This window comes from Guillardia theta (genome assembly GCF_000315625.1).
Source record: "Guillardia theta CCMP2712 unplaced genomic scaffold GUITHscaffold_29, whole genome shotgun sequence".
In the NCBI taxonomy this organism is placed as follows: Eukaryota; class Cryptophyceae; order Pyrenomonadales; family Geminigeraceae; genus Guillardia; species Guillardia theta.
This window is the reverse complement of record NW_005434645.1, coordinates 539828-555232: the sequence shown is the minus strand read 5'-3', so window position 1 is coordinate 555232 and position 15405 is coordinate 539828. Positions and strand designations below refer to the sequence as shown.

At 51.4% G+C, this 15405-nt stretch overlaps 5 protein-coding genes across 5 annotated transcripts; 3 read left to right on the top strand and 2 right to left on the bottom strand.

Moving 5' to 3' along the window:
• Positions 1-346: 346 nt before the first annotated feature.
• Positions 347-1468, top strand: GUITHDRAFT_107524 (hypothetical protein; the record flags this gene model as incomplete). The annotated part of the gene is made up of 7 exons (XM_005833670.1): positions 347-502; positions 555-677; positions 731-814; positions 922-990; positions 1042-1122; positions 1183-1364; positions 1417-1468. 7 exons carry the CDS (start codon positions 347-349, stop codon positions 1466-1468), a joined length of 747 nt encoding a protein of 248 aa, XP_005833727.1.
• An 822-nt stretch (positions 1469-2290) lies between these two features.
• Positions 2291-4203, top strand: GUITHDRAFT_70430 (hypothetical protein; the record flags this gene model as incomplete). Its single annotated transcript, XM_005833669.1, has 8 exons — positions 2291-2614; positions 2662-2755; positions 2803-2842; positions 2920-3028; positions 3152-3276; positions 3426-3677; positions 3722-3768; positions 3956-4203. 8 exons carry the CDS (start codon positions 2291-2293, stop codon positions 4201-4203), a joined length of 1239 nt encoding a protein of 412 aa, XP_005833726.1.
• A 920-nt stretch (positions 4204-5123) lies between these two features.
• GUITHDRAFT_94256 (hypothetical protein) lies at positions 5124-6996 on the bottom strand. Its single transcript, XM_005833668.1, has 9 exons — positions 6448-6996; positions 6325-6387; positions 6201-6273; positions 6056-6154; positions 5936-6010; positions 5794-5880; positions 5674-5738; positions 5412-5510; positions 5124-5271 (listed from the first exon to the last, which is right to left on the bottom strand). The coding sequence occupies exons 1-9, from the start codon at positions 6525-6527 to the stop codon at positions 5178-5180; spliced, it is 735 nt and encodes a 244-aa protein (XP_005833725.1). The 5' UTR covers positions 6528-6996; the 3' UTR covers positions 5124-5177.
• A 4155-nt stretch (positions 6997-11151) lies between these two features.
• On the top strand, positions 11152-12811 carry GUITHDRAFT_157722 (hypothetical protein; the record flags this gene model as incomplete). The annotated part of the gene is made up of 14 exons (XM_005833667.1): positions 11152-11282; positions 11326-11396; positions 11443-11498; positions 11549-11575; positions 11622-11669; positions 11718-11816; positions 11895-11957; positions 12006-12095; positions 12148-12195; positions 12239-12286; positions 12365-12415; positions 12467-12511; positions 12633-12703; positions 12748-12811. The coding sequence occupies 14 exons, from the start codon at positions 11152-11154 to the stop codon at positions 12809-12811; spliced, it is 912 nt and encodes a 303-aa protein (XP_005833724.1).
• A 1077-nt stretch (positions 12812-13888) lies between these two features.
• GUITHDRAFT_152310 (hypothetical protein) lies at positions 13889-15145 on the bottom strand. The gene is made up of 5 exons (XM_005833666.1): positions 14829-15145; positions 14366-14783; positions 14237-14308; positions 14136-14187; positions 13889-14087 (listed from the first exon to the last, which is right to left on the bottom strand). The coding sequence occupies exons 1-5, from the start codon at positions 14949-14951 to the stop codon at positions 14033-14035; spliced, it is 720 nt and encodes a 239-aa protein (XP_005833723.1). The 5' UTR covers positions 14952-15145; the 3' UTR covers positions 13889-14032.
• Between the last annotated feature and the right edge of the window lie 260 nt (positions 15146-15405).

Sequence of the window (15405 nt, the reverse complement as noted above, 5' to 3'; positions counted from 1 at the left end):
TCTTTTTTTTTTCAAGTTCTAGCCTGTGTTGACCGCTAGCTGGGTGCCCCGGCGGTGGTCGTGGGAATCCGGAACCGTAGGCCGCTCAGATGGAGGACGGTGGGAAGGGGGAGATGGCGAGGATGGGAGATGAAGTGATCAAGTGCGGCGTTTAAGTCTTGACAGATCACTTGCTTGCAGAGGGTATCATGAATTAAGATCGTTCTGATTGAGGATATTTGACAGCTGATGGTTCTCGTGAGGTAGTTTCTATGTGAAGGGGATTGGTTCTCAAACGTGGGAAGTGAAGATTGAGACTGACTTGCGGCCCAGTACGAGGAGTGTTCTTGAAGGCCATCGGACAGCAATGGGGGAGGAGAATATTGTTGCGAATAAATACATCAAAGGCCTGGAGAATGGCACATCTGAGGAATGTTGGGGCCTCGTGCTCATCACCAATTTCCCATGCGACCCATCGATGCAGGACGCATACGAGAGTTTAGCAAATGACATCAAGAATGAGGTACCTACCTTGTTGCGGCCTTACACTTAGTGACCTGAACTCGCTCTATCAGCCAATGTTCAAAGATGCTTATGTTTATCCCTTCTCAACACTCCACACAACACTTTTGACGTGTTACTCCTTCACCCGGCCTCCATTAGGCAGTCAGGAACTTAAGGAGGCAAGGCAAGATCTGGTTTGTTCAGTGTCTGACTGATATCTTAGGAATATCTCAATGGTTGGAATCAGCTGATAGAGCATGCGATGTCTCATCCGGAATGGCCGAGGGGCAAGATAAAGCTGCGCTGCAAGGAGGCAGTAGCCTATCCCGACGTATGCGAGCTTGAACTCATTGAGTCCATCGAATTTTACGAATTCTTGTCAACAGAAAAGTGTTTGGATGACGATTAGACTGACTTGCGTGTTTGTCTGGTTTGAAGGCGGTAGTTCTCATGTACGATGACGTGGACAAGGCGATCGAGAACATTCGGCGGATTTTGAAGGAAGAGGTTATGCGTTGAGCGCCTTCAAGCTCTCTTGAGCTGACGGGTCCCTTGCAGGCTGAGAATAAGCTTCCGCAGATGGGCTACAAGAACATCGACGTTTCTTTAGCTCACTTCCCGACGATTATGCACAGCACCGTGAGCAATCTGTTGCTGTATTGAACCGCCAGGCGCATTGACTGGCTCTTAGATACTCAGGTGGCGAGACACCCCGGACTGCAAGTTTTCCCAAGTGAAGGTGTCGATGACTTGGAGGCGGCGGGTCACCGTGAGATTGAGCTCGCTAGACAGGAGTGCTTTGATAGCATCATGCGCAAGAATTGGCCCTCGGAGGGTTTGGCGGTCTCTGCGGAGAAGATGCACCTTGTGGTGGAGAAAGTGTGAGTTCTCCTGAGTGACGTACACTCGTACAAGGTTGACAGACGTTGGCAGGCCTTACATGCATCCGCCGCAGAATCTCCATTCTACTTGGAATCTCATCTAGGCGGCCCGGACACACGGTTCGATCTTGCCTTCCGAAGTTCACCCTGCCGCTCGCGGCGCACTGCTGCGATACCGGGTGGCCGATGATGTGCGCACGTCGAAATAAAGTTGCCCGGAAGATTCAGTGCGGCATAGCGTATGGAGCATCACTGAAAGTGACTTGGACTCGCCACACTGTGGCAAGGACCGGCGACTGGCCGGGCGTACGGTCGGCCCCGCTCAGCCTGTGACTCCCCATCGAACTTGGAACTGAGTCCGGCGGTCTGCCGGCGCGGCCATCCGATGATCATTATTGAATGCCCGGTTCGGCCCGGCCCGGCACCAGTAGGGTGCAGGACTAAAGGCCATTCGATTGCACCGGGTGGTCTCAATGTAGGAAAACAGAGGTATGGAGGGGTGGTGGGGGAACTCGTCCTTCATCGGGGTAGGGTCCAAGTTTCCCGCGCTCCTGAGGAAGGGCAAGTTGGCGATGGTGGAGGGGGCGAAGCGGGAAAATGAAGGGAGAGATGAAGAAGCGGGAAAATGAAGGGAGAGATGGAGAAGCGGGAAAATGAAGGGAGAGATGGAGAAGCGGGGAAAGAGCTTGATGAGATAGGTGGAGACAATGAGTACATGTAACGTGTTTCGCTTGTCAGCATGACAATTATGATGGTGGTGGTTGTGCTAGGGCATATCAGCAATCTCCAGAGCAGCTGTCTTGTGTAAATTCGACTTTGTTCGGATGTTTGGATGAATCCTCCTTCTCATACACGATACCTCAACAATATTCATTATTCGTCGATATTGTTCTCTGTAACTGACTCGGCATTTTCAAGGTCTGGGAATGTCTGGCTGTGCGGTGGAGACTACCCCCTGCTCAGATGTCCAGCTCAAGCAGAAAATTACAGCAGAGGGTTCGATTACTACAGCAGGTGAACAGCCATCGATAGCTCCCAGCACCAAACAGCCTGTCACGTCGCTAGCTCCCAGCACCAAACAGCCTGTCACAGTCCGCACTCCACAGATCCACTGGCATGGCAAGAGCCCTGTGTTTGCTATCGACTTTCACCCTCACCTTCCACGGCTGTGCGCGACTGGCGGGAGTGAGCCGGACGGGACGGGAGGAATCCACCTATGGCTACTGAACGACGGGGAGAATGCAGTGGAGGTCAGCATTCACATGCACCCCACGAGAGTCTGACCCTGCTTGGCAAGGCACCTGTACAATTCATCCAGGACCTTCAAGGTCATGAAAAGCCTGTCAACTGCCTGAGGTTTTGCCCCAAAGGAGACCTGCTTGCGTCCTCGGGTGATGGGCTTACTTGAACATGGACTTCTCGTCTCACGTCTTGTCAGGTGTTGAAGGAGCAATCATCATATGGAAGCGAAGCTCCACGTCCAACAGCCCCATTACCCCGGGCTCCGAGAGGTCGGTAGGAAGGGACCAGCCTTGGATTTGATCTTTGACGGCAGATGGGAATTCATGACCGTGTTGAGATCTCATACCCTCGACGTTTGCGATCTCTCATGGTCACCCTCGTCTCTTCAACTCGTTTCTGCTTCAGTTGACAACACCGGGACGGTTAGAGCTTGTTGCGTGTTTTCGTTTCAGTCCTGACTTATCTTCAGGTATTCAACCTCTTCTCGAAGGACAAGGTGAAGCTTCTTCAGTGTATGTCTGCTTGTGTGGCTCATGGTGGTGTAGGTTGCCTGCAGCATTCGAGGACATGATCACTTCGTCCTTGGAGCCTCCTGGGATCCGCAAGGGGATTTCATCTTAACCGTCAGCAGCGACAGCTCGTGCCGCTTTCACGTGTCGAAATCGAAGAAGTAGCTCATTCTGATCGGCGCTGCGTTGTTAGTTAACGACCCGCACAGGTGGAAGGCGGATTGCAGAACAGTGCACATTGCTTCTAAAATGGAGTTTCCGAAACTAGAGACGTCTTCACCAGAGATCAAGCAGCGGTCTGAATTTCAAGTTCTTGCTTCTGCGACAACTCTCTCATTCCATTTGGCAGAGAGTATAAGATTTTCATCGATGATACGGTGGCTGCTCATCGACGGAGAGCTGCATGGTCGCCGGATGGGTTGTTTGTCGTTATTCCTGGAGGCCTCTACCAGCAAAGTCAAACTACGAAGCCAGTATACTCTACAAACGTATTTGCGCGAAGAAATCTTGCCAAGCCTTTTGCCGTCCTGCCTTGTGGGAAACAGCCAAGCATAGCCGTCCGGTAAAGGATGGTGTTTGACGTTTGCATGGCTGCTTACAAGAGAGCAGGTTTTGTCCGGTTCTATTCAAGATAGCGACCTGCGAAGAACAAGGTGGGTAGTTATCCTTGACTGTCAGTATTTGTGATGGTAAACATCTGCAGTTGGTGATCGACCTTTGCCTACACCAGAGAAGTTGTTTCAATCTCCAGCAAAGCTAGGGAGCGCTGACACGTCTGCTTCGCCCTTCAACTTGCCTTACAGGTAGGATTATTCATGTCTCATTCGTTTGTCCGATCAGTTTCTCACTCTCAATCTTCTCCCTCCAGAATGATCTTTGCGGTAGCCACACAGAGCTCAATGTTGGTTTATGACACCGCTCAAATGCAAACTCCGATACTCTACGTCAGTGGAATTCATTTCACTCCTCTCACGGACATCGCATGGTCCAGTGATGGCAAGTTCATGATCGTGACATCCAGCGATGGTTATTGTTCAATCGTCGAGTTCGCACCTGGTGGGCCCATACCCAATCCTCATGGCGCGTGAGTTGGTTGTGCAGGTGAATTCGGAGAGCCGCTCGATCACGATCTACTTCCCCTTACAGTCCAGAAGGTCATTCCCTTCCCCTTGCTCTCTGATTTCTCAACCTGTGACTGCAGTACATGGAAGCTGGGAAAACAGAAAATCCCGAGATTGTGTGCCCAGCTAACTCAGGGGACAACAGTGCCGAAGTGGAGAACAAGGGGAACAAGGACAACAAGGAGGGTAGTGAGGAGAAGGAGGGCAAGGAGGATGGTGGAGCGAGAGAGCATTTGGAAATTGAAGATGTTACGGTCACAGAGCAACCAGCGGCAGCTGAGAAGGCACAAACTGAGAGCGGCAGGAAGAGAAGGATCATCCCTTCCTTGGTGAAACCCAACGCAGAAGTTGCGCCTGCAACACCAGGAGCGAGGGAAGATAGAGTAGAAAAAGGATCTGCGTTCTCCGTCTGCAAAGAGAAGAATAGGAGCCAAGCTTGCGAGAAATCTGACGACACCGGCAACCCCGAAGCAGAGGAGGAGTGTCCTACGGCTGAGCAGGGGGTTGCAGAAACAATATCGCGGAAGCTTGATACGTCGTTTGCTACAGTGAGAAGTGAGGGAAAGGGAGGCAACGACTGATGCTGCCTGCAGGAGAAAGAGGAGCCAAGTGAGACTGCTGCGGCCGAGGCGTCGCAGGCTTCCAAGAAGAGACGCATCGTTCCCGTCGTAAAGGCCAGCGTTGTCTAAAGCTCGGGGATGACTCGCATGTATCTTAAACATTGGTAATGAACATCCCGATGTTCTCGTGCCTCTTCTGCGTTAGTTTGACGCTTCCGACTGAATTATCCAATCCCAACGTGTTTCACGCAATCCCTCCTCCTCCACAGGAAATGAAAGCCGAATGAAATGAATTTCGCGCAATCAGGTCACCTTAGATGAATTTTTAATGCAATTGTCATTGGAAGTGAAACAAATAAATCAAGTACAGCAGCATGATGATTATTTCTTATCCTCTATCGCCTTCTCAGGAATCTTGGCACCTCTTAGAAAGGATAGGTATGCTGTCCACCCAAGGCTCACCAGATGCCTCCCGCTGTAGCATACGAGTCAGGCCAAGTCGATGTCAGTGCAATGAGTCGCAACAGGGCAGCATCGTACGAAGAAAGATGAATGCGGATGGAAGTGTAATGTAGCGAGGAGAGTGGAAAGAACAAAGAAAAGAGCAAAACTTACGGCATTCGGAGCCACATCGGTACCGCAAACAGAACACAATCAGCCGGCGCCCACAGGCAGAACATAGCGTAAGTGTCCTTTCTGAAGTTGTTGTAATACCTGAGGCAGCTTGTCATCACCCTTCCTGCTTCTTGCCACCTCTCCATTCCCATCCCCATCTCCATCCCCATCCTTCCAGTTCCTTCCAGTTCCTCCTCCAACCCTTGCCTCCTGCATTTGCTCCTGCTCCATCCCTGCTCCATCCCTCTCTACATATGCTCACTTTGTGCATCCGTCCTTAGCCCAGTCAATGGGATTCCAGCTCTTCCCTTGCACAAACTCCTTCACCTGCATCAAGGTTCGGTCAGAGCTGCGTCGTCCTCGTTGCTTCATCGCTCAGTACCGTGTAGAAGCAGGGGAAGTACATGAAGGGAAGGTGCACAAACACGTCGAAGGCTACTTGCTTTCCTGCACTGATCATCCCAGGAACCTGTAGAAGCCGAAGGTCAGGACCTCCTCGTCTGAACTCTCCTCCTCCCTCTCACGTCTTTCAGCTTCTCCGCAAAGGTAGCGTTAGCAAATCTGTCCATGCCAGGGAACCACTGGCGAAACTTGGTGACCTGCTTGTGTCTCAGAATGGTCACGCCAATACATGTGCGACGTACTTGCAGCCACCATTGAAACCCCCCGAGGTAAGTTGCCCCGAACACCACAAACACAAGATTTCTCTTTGTGTCGATCTCAGTGATGCTTTTGCCTTCAATCTACAATCAAGTTTGAGATCATGAAACGTTCACAAGAAGCATGTGCCTGTGTCTGAGTTATGATATCAGCAATGCTCGTCTTGATGGTGCTCACAACTACTTGAAATTGGAAAGGATATCTGTTTTCAGCAAGTTCAAAAGCCAGAGGAGGTATCAAGACGACTGCTCACTGTTGCGCGATCGCAAGCAAGCTGAATCCTCCTGTAGAAGCAAAGGCTGCTTTTGTTGAGCAACTAAGGAGAGGAAAACAAAAAAGTAATTATCTCAGTGTGCTAAAGAGACAGAGCAATCACCTTCGCTGATAAAAAGGAAAATGCATGCGAAATTGCATTCTCATCATGTTCAAGCTAGAACGCATCCCGCCTGGAAACATCTCTTCTGGTATACACCGAGGCTCTGATGCAGCGAGACTGTGCCTACAAGCGCTCGGAGTATTTGACTTCACTCAGAGGGATTTATTCCCTGATCAGACTTGTGTAGACTCTGATGCCGAATCTGGACGAAGCGATGAAGATATTAGCTTTCGGCTATCTTGATGTTTTGATGCGCTGTGTGTTATTCCCGATGACAAAGTGCGCTTATCTCTCAGCGTCTTTGCCTCTACTGATCCTGTTGCTCACACTGACGATAAACTGCTGATCCTTTTCGTTGTTGATCCGAATCTTGAGTGGGATATTCTCCTCGGCCAGTTCTGGTTGAGGACTTTGTTGCTGATTGGCTCCTTTTCTGTCTTGTTGGTGCTGTTTCGCTTGCTCTCACTCTCACTCTTGCTCCTGCTCGTGCTGCTCCTGCTCCTGCTTCTCTACCAGCCTCGCACCATGCGCGTGTCTCCCAAACTCTCCGATGGTTTACAGCATCTGCTTTTCCCTTGCCCCGTCATATTTCCCAAAGGCAAAGGAAAAACACCTCTCAATACCCTACCAAAAGTTATTATTTATAATACAAAAAATTATTGATTGATAAAGTAGTATATGAAATACTTAAAAGGACGAGCAGGCTTGAAGACCAACTGGAGAATCACTTAGTACCCCCAATTTACCTTCAGAGTACCCTACCCCTTTCTATTTTACAGCAGACCGCATCGTTTCACCCACTTTACCTTCAAGAATCACTACCCCACCCCCTGAATTTGACATTATCACCAGGGTACTGTGGAGCTTAACCAACTGCACCCCTGTGGAAAATAGTTTGAACCACCCCTGGAAGTTTTCCTTATATCCGACTGACAACTGCACGGTACTCCGTAGTGACGCGCGCCGGCGCCGCCGATTATCGGGCCGGGCCGATCCGATCCGATCGGATCAACGTGGGCCGGCCGCGGCCCGCGGCCCGGGCTCAGAAGGTCCGCGCCGTGCCGGCGGCGGGCCCACCCGGCGCCGCCAGCCAGTGGCTGTGACAGGGCCCTCACGGTCCTGGCCCGGCGGACTCTGGCCCGGCGGAACTGAGTACAGTACAGCAGTGTGACGCGGCGCTCCGGTCCGGTGGCGGCAACAGAGTGTCACGGCGGGTAGGCTTCCTGGCAGCCTGAGTGAGTCACAATGGCGCTGCCCACCTGTCATGAGGTCGTGATGACTGAAACTAGAACAGTACCGTTCGAAGACACCGTCGGCGTTTCGTATCCCCGAGCATGGGCCGCAATCCAAAAAGGTTGCTCGCCTTCAAGATCAGCGTCAGCAACTTCTTCGACGTGTGGCCTCCGTGTGTCCCTCGTGACCTCCGTGCCTGGCACTTACACGATTCCACCCCCACCCACCCCTTCCTGCAACTTACTACTGCTACACCCTTCACCCACCCCCTCCTCCCCCCCGGCCTCCTTGTCTTTACCACACGGAGCTAGTTTCCGGACCCTGTGATCCACCCCATATCACCGCAAGTTGATCCTGCCCTGCTCGCCCATCCCACGCCAGACGCAGCATCAGCGACTCGCCCCGCCAGCATGTGCAACATCACCGTCTACTGGTCCGAGGTCCGAGTCTCTGTCTGCCGCTCCCCGACAGTGCCGGCCTGCAGACTGCGCTGCTGCTTTGCCTTGCAAGCGACGGGCAGAGCAGTCATCTGCGAGCGTGAGGGGGGTTACAACTGGACTCCTAGACAAGAAGGAGAGCAAGGGGAGCTGCTTGGAGAATATTCTTGCCGCGAGGAGAAAGCACGAGGAGAAGACTGGAGGAGGACCTGGCATGAAGGGGATGAAGGAGGCAGGCATTGTGATCGACGTGTAGGATAATGAACGAGACTTGAACAGACAGGTTGTGTAGATAATGTAAATATAATGAACGAGACTTGAACAGACAGGTTGTGTAGATAATGTAAATATAATGAACGAAAGGCTTTTTCAATCACGTTTCCTGTTACGATGAGCTCAGGTCAGGTTGCGGTAGTTGCTCATGCACGATCTCAATTTCGAACGATATTCTGTGGTGGTTGCTCGATGACCCTCGAGTAAAGATTCCTCTAATCTTGTTGTATCATTCCGGCTTTGTTAAAAAGCGGTCAGCGTTAGCGAGAACACGGGAGACCGGCAATTATTGAAGTGGGTTTCATTTGATCATGTCTTGGGGAGCAAACTACTTCTGCATTTGAGAATAGAGATGTCGGATGATGATCATATCATGGAGGAAAACCGATAAAAGTTTGCAGTGTGTACGGCAAAAGCAGACGAATGTGCGTATCTTTGACATTTCATTCCCTTCGAGTCTTTGCTAAAGCATAGCTGCAATGGGACTACCACGAAATAATCTCATAAAACTTTCTCAAATAAGACATCCATCCTCAGATCCAACATTGAGCCGTGGCATCAAGGCATTGGAAATGTCGATTGACGTTTTGAATGCACTTCGAAATCATTGAAGATTGGTGTCCGAAACGGAAGTGATTTTCATTGAAACACTAGTATAGAATCCATATGCGTTGTGTGTGAGTGTGTAAAACAAACAGAAAACGCGATTGAAAAAGCCTGTCGTTCATTATATTTACATTATCTACACAACCTGTCTGTTCAAGTCTCGTTCATTATCCTACACGTCGATCACAATGCCTGCCTCCTTCATCCCCTTCATGCCAGGTCCTCCTCCAGTCTTCTCCTCGTGCTTTCTCCTCGCGGCAAGAATATTCTCCAAGCAGCTCCCCTTGCTCTCCTTCTTGTCTAGGAGTCCAGTTGTAACCCCCCTCACGCTCGCAGATGACTGCTCTGCCCGTCGCTTGCAAGGCAAAGCAGCGCAGTCTGCAGGCCGGCACTGTCGGGGAGCGGCAGACAGAGAGACCTCGGACCAGTAGACGGTGATGTTGCACATGCTGGCGGGGCGAGTCGCTGATGCTGCGTCTGGCGTGGGATGGGCGAGCAGGGCAGGATCAACTTGCGGTGATATGGGGTGGATCACAGGGTCCGACCGTCCGGAAACTAGCTCCGTGTAGTAAAGACAAGGAGGCCGGGGGGGAGGAGGGGGTGGGTGAAGGGTGTAGCAGTAGTAAGTTGCAGGAAGGGGTGGGTGGGGGTGGAATCGTGTAAGTGCCAGGCACGGAGGTCACGAGGGACACACGGAGGCCACACGTCGAAGAAGTTGCTGACGCGTGATAAAGATCTTGAGATGAGGCTTACAGGCGCCTTACGTGACGGACCGTCATGGTTCCGTGTGACCGCCAATGAGGTTTCCGAATGCAACTTGCATTTGAAGTTTCAATGATTGTTGAGCGACGGAGGCCCCCGCCCGGGCCGGAGATCCGGACGGCGCGGCCACCGTCGGACGGACTCGAGCTTTCAATGATCCGGAGTCCAACACAGTACGGTCATCATCCGATCGATACTTGCCGTCACGCCGTCCGATCAAGTTCCCGAGTCCGAAGTTCGTCGGCACACGTCAGACAGCCGCTCTGCCCGGCCTGTCACGAACGGTCCGACTCGGATCCGATCAGGTTAGTGAACAGCTGAGCCGGAGCCTGGCCTCCCTGGTTCCACGGTGCACGGTCTGAGTTGCGCGGCCGGCGGCCCCGGGTTCGGGCCCGGCAGTGATCGGACTCGGAACTCAGTTCAAGTACGGTCCGACGGCGGCGGGTGTCAGGAACTCGGCCCGCCGGACCGTACTATGATTCGCCGCAAGTTGTTCGGAACCGTACTAGTAGAATGCCAGCCCCGGATGTTTACTCAAATGTATTACAGCCTACCCCACCAGGTAAAAATCGAGCTTTCTAGGGGATAATCGGGGGTGGATAGCCATCTAACAAGGCCGGCGGCCGCCATGCACTTCGGTAAGGACAACTCTGGAGGGTGATGGAATGGGAATTCAAAGACAGATATATTGTTGTGGTTGTAAATTTGTCATGTTGTCAAGAAGTGTGTTTACACGGGTTGCTGATACATGTTTGTGATCTCTAGTGCATCTCTTTGTCATGTTTGTACCCAAAGTGCAGGGACCTCAAATGTGCTGGTAGTGAATTGTGAGAAAAGGAGAACTATGCTGGTTCTCTCCTCTGCACACTCAGATGCAATGTCGATGATGATCTATTTGCCCGTCCCCCCCCCACCCCCCCACCCCAGCTCGCTACTAGCTGATCGCTGCAAGTACCACCATGTCCATTGACATTGGTTTCGTCACAGCCCCCTTGCTTCTATGTGTGGCAGCCGGAGCTGCTCTTACTGCATCGCCAATTCAAGGTAAGATATTGTTTGTCTCTCACAATCGTCTCTCGACATATCTCACACGCCCTCAGCTTTCAACGTGCCTGCATCCGGGACACCGTTTCTTGCTAGGAAGGTGGGAATCCAAAGGACTGGTATTTTCTTGTGAGTCGTGTGACAGGTCAATACTGGCATGCAACGACCCCAAATTTCTATCAGAGAAAATGCATTCTTCAAGGTTGCTCTCAGCTGTCTACCATGCTTCAGTGACTAGATGCTCACAGAGCAACAAGAGGGCCGCGACGTTGCGGATGTCGGCACAAACTGAGAGCACTTTCAGTGAGTCGTTGCTGGTGGACAAAAGAAGAGGTACCGATGCTCACTCATGTTTGCAGACATCAAGCAATACTTTGAGTCTCAGCTTCCCAAGGTTGAGGCTGCCTTGGACGAGAGCATGAATGTCTTGAAGCGGGATTGGCCGTACGACTCGAAAGCCGAGACTGTTCACGAGAGCATGTATCACGTGTAGTATAACCCTGTAGACGTTGATGAAAGACAGGCGGTACTCTCTCATGGCAGGTGGAAAGAGGATTCGTCCCATTCTCACTCTTGCAGCATGTGAAATGATGGGTGAGATGGCCTATGCTTGGATGTTTTGGGCTCAAGCTTAGATCAGGTGGAACCGAGGAGATGGCGATGCCGACTGCCCTCGCTGCTGAGATGATCCATACGGTGGACTCTTGTTGGGCGCCTGCCTTCTGCCTGACACTTGGTCATACCAGATGTCTTTGATCCACGATGATCTTCCGGTGCCTTCTTCTGCGACTGCAGGCCGCTTGCCTGACATAGCTCCAGTGCATGGACAACGACGACCTCAGACGCGGCAAGCCAACCAACCACAAAGTAGAGACGAATCATCATCAGTCTTTTGAGAATTCACACATGCTGAAGGTGTTCGGTGACGACATCGCCGTGCTTGCTGGAGATGGTCTGCTCAGCTACTCCTTCGAGTACATCGCAAGATACACTAAGGGTGTAGCACCTGAGCGGGTCAGCATTTTCATCTCCGTCTCCCCTCACTTCCCCTCCTGCCACATCTTCGCTATCACTCACGATCTTTCCTGGCAGGTCCTGGATGTCATTGCGCGATGTGGCAAGTGTGTGGGCGCCCTCGGTCTTGTGGGCGGTCAGGTAGGAGGAAGTGGAAGGGGAGATGGAGGGCAACTGAGAGAGGTGCAGGTGGTGGACATCCAGTCGGAAGGCAAGAAGGACGTCACCATCGAGACATTGCAGTGGATTCATGAGCACAAGACAGCTGCTCTCCTTGAGGTGATTCTACCTCCTCCTTGGCTACCTTTCTCTGACCTCCTCCCCACGATAGTTCTGCGTCGTTGGCGGAGGCATTCTTGGTGGCGCCAACGAGGAGCAGGTGAGATACAGGATTGACAATTCTCAGGCTGATCTTGTTTCAGATCCAAAGGCTCTCCAAGTTCGCAATGAACATCGGTCTCAGCTTCCAGGTGTGCTCGCTTTGCAGCTCTGCTAATCTCCTAGCTCCCTTTTCCTGTCCGCCAACCAAACTCTGATATCACTTGCAGATCATCGACGATATTCTCGATGTCACTCAAGACTCTGCAACTCTCGGCAAGGTACGCGGTCGAAAGTGGTCTATCGCTTCGTATGTGACGGAATGGTTGCAGACTGCAGGGAAGGATCTGCTGGTGGACAAGGCTACCTACCCTAAGGTTCAGAAGGAGGAGGGGCAGCGGAGATGGGGGGGGGGGGTTGGACGGAGCAAGAGCAGCATCAAGAGGAGGAGGAGAGAGAGAGGGTGTAGAATGAGTGAGCTGATCATGGTGCAAACAGCTCATGGGGCTGGAGAAGAGCAAGGAGAGGGCAGAGGCTCTTATCGCTGAGGCCAAGGACCAGCTCAAACCGTAAGGCGCAGTCGACTGTCTTGCTCTTGTCTGACTGCTCACAGTTGGGGTGACAAGGCGGCTCCCCTCATGGCCCTTGCCGACTTCATCACTGCAAGGAAGAATTAAGTTTTTGCTAATCAGATTTTGTCCAATGAAGAGTGTTTGTCGGGGAGCTGTGATATCACGAACGAGTTTTATATACAACCAGATTGAGTGTCATAGTCTACGGGATCAGTCATTTACAACGCAGGGAAGGTAACGTATCAATCAACAGTGATCATGATGCACTAGAGAACTTTGTGGGGCCTCTTGGTAAGTGGCCGGCGGTTCATGACTTGACGAGTCGGGCTGGACTCGTCCACGAAAGCAACAAGGTTCTCGACTTCCTTGGTCTCCCATGATGATCCAAGAGAGATGGCGGAGAGTGTGCTCATTGCCTCGCCAGCCTTGCTGGAAGGAAGAATCCAGCTCTTGTTCTTTGCGTCCACATACTGACGGACGATGCCAAACATTTTCGAGAGAATTTTGATTGTTCACAAGGACCAGCAGGTCCGACTAGCAAGTGTAGCAAGAGGTATGTGAGGAAGGAAGTGAGGAGAGTATGGCAGGAAGGCAGGAGGGATGCAAGGAGCAGAAGGGAGGGAGGAGACGCTGTCGTGAAGTTTGAAACGATAAGGGGAAGGGGGGGGGGGGGGGGGGCAAACCAGGAACGACGGGCAGTGGGGGATGGTCTCCCTTTGGAACTTTGTTGGCTTGTCATCAAGGGCCTTTACTGTTATTGTTCGGGAGATAATATAGACGAAGATCTTCAAGGGGCTCTAAATGTGAGCCAACTACGATTGGAACTGCTGTCGACGCTGACGTCTAAAATGTATTTAAAACACGGAGCTATGACGTTTGGCTGGTTTTCTCCACAAAGTTTCTAATTTTAGACACCTTTCTCTGTTCAGTAGGAGGAAACCAGAGATAAGGGGTACTTTCATGGTAAATATGGTGGGTAGGGGTCAAGGACGAGGGTCGCAACCACGTCAGCTTCATACGTATGACCACATCCCTCCTCGGACCATCATCGCACCGACGGTTCCTGCGACGGTTCTCAGTGCACTCCTCAGTGGTTGCACTTTACTGCCGGACAGAATCGGGATGATCTCCCGGGCAGCGTGACTGCCCTTGTCTGTGATGAAAGTCTGAGACCCTCTGGGTGACCGCCATGTAACTTTATTCAACCTGTTCTTCCTCGGAAGATCGACTTTCGAGTGGCAAGTACTATTGGCGACTACTAGGCTCAGTCGAGCTAGGACCTGGTGTCCGATCACCGCGATCCGATCCGATCAACGCTACTCGCTGTTAAACTAGCACATAATCATGAGCTTCATCGTCTCTCTTGGGAATGTTCAAGGCTCTGCAAATTCAAATGAGCCAAGGCCAGGACCCTAGTTCAAGTGATAACCTGTGGACGTAATAATCGCGGTTGTCCACGGTGACTCTCTCCGGAATCGACTCTATGCAGAGCCTATTCAGAAACAATGCTCAAAGTTGAGGAGGAGGTACCAGAGTCTCTGTCTGCCGGATTGCCACAGCAGAAGAAAGGATATCCGTTTCCTCGTCGCTCTGGGTATCGTGCTGCAGCCACGGAGCCGTGTCACGAGGCAATGTAAAACAAAGACAGCGCCCTCTCACCTTCAGTCCGTGCACTAGGTCTCCCATAGAAGAAGCTAGAGAGTCTTCCTAGCCAACTGTCCAGAGGCCTCAAAATCGGGTTGGCAACGCCAGCTGTGAATCTTGAACAATACGCGCTTGCCACTCTAGAAACCACCGTTGGAGCTGGGTCGGCTCGAGATCGAGCAACAGTCAATGTCGGAGAGTTGACGTGGCAGGCAGGAAGTTGCCGATACATTCTGTTACGATGATGAACAGGAATCGATTGAGAGTCAGAGACATGCGGTTCTGCTTCAGCCTTCATGCTTTGTTCTGCTGCCTTCCTAGCTTCCATGGCCTCAACCGTTTCATGGATCAAAGCTTCTCGTTGCTCTGATAGGAGTTTCTGCAACATGTCAAGATCGTCTCGAAACTTTTGGTTTTGACGTTGAATGCTATCCTACGAGCACAAGTCAAGACAAGGGGTCAATTACGTTCAAGTCACCTGGAGATCAGTGTCGTTCTCTGCAGCCCTTTGTTTCTTCAGGTTAAGCTCAAGTAATCGTTCTTTCTCTGAGATTTGCTTTTCAAGATAGTCCAAGAAATTACTCCGAAGACCTTTTGCCATTTTTCTGTGTTTGGGTTTCTCCAATTGGGGCACTGGTGACTCTTTTTTAGAGTTTCCATTTTCTGAGTGTGTTGACTGTGAGCTTGCAGACATGTCTATCTTAAGAACCAAAGAGGAATGAATAAAGGGAGAGGGAGGAGAAGGAGAGGAGCAGCAGGTAAGATCAAGCCTTGCGACTGTATGTTAAGTTGGTTCGGAAGTGACAGGAGGGAACCGGCTTGAGGTGGAGCAAGGTAAAACCAAGTGGGGCAGGGGGAACGAAAAACCTTCTGGACCCCAAGAGTCACTGGACACTGTAGAAAAGATGACAAAAATACCTAAAACTTGATATAAATTGATCTAAAATAGATTTGTTCGAATTAACACCCTGCATGAAGGGGCATCAGTACTGATAGATATATTGACTAAAACTGTTTAATCGAATTCGTGTAAAAGTCTGCGCCCGGCGACCCTG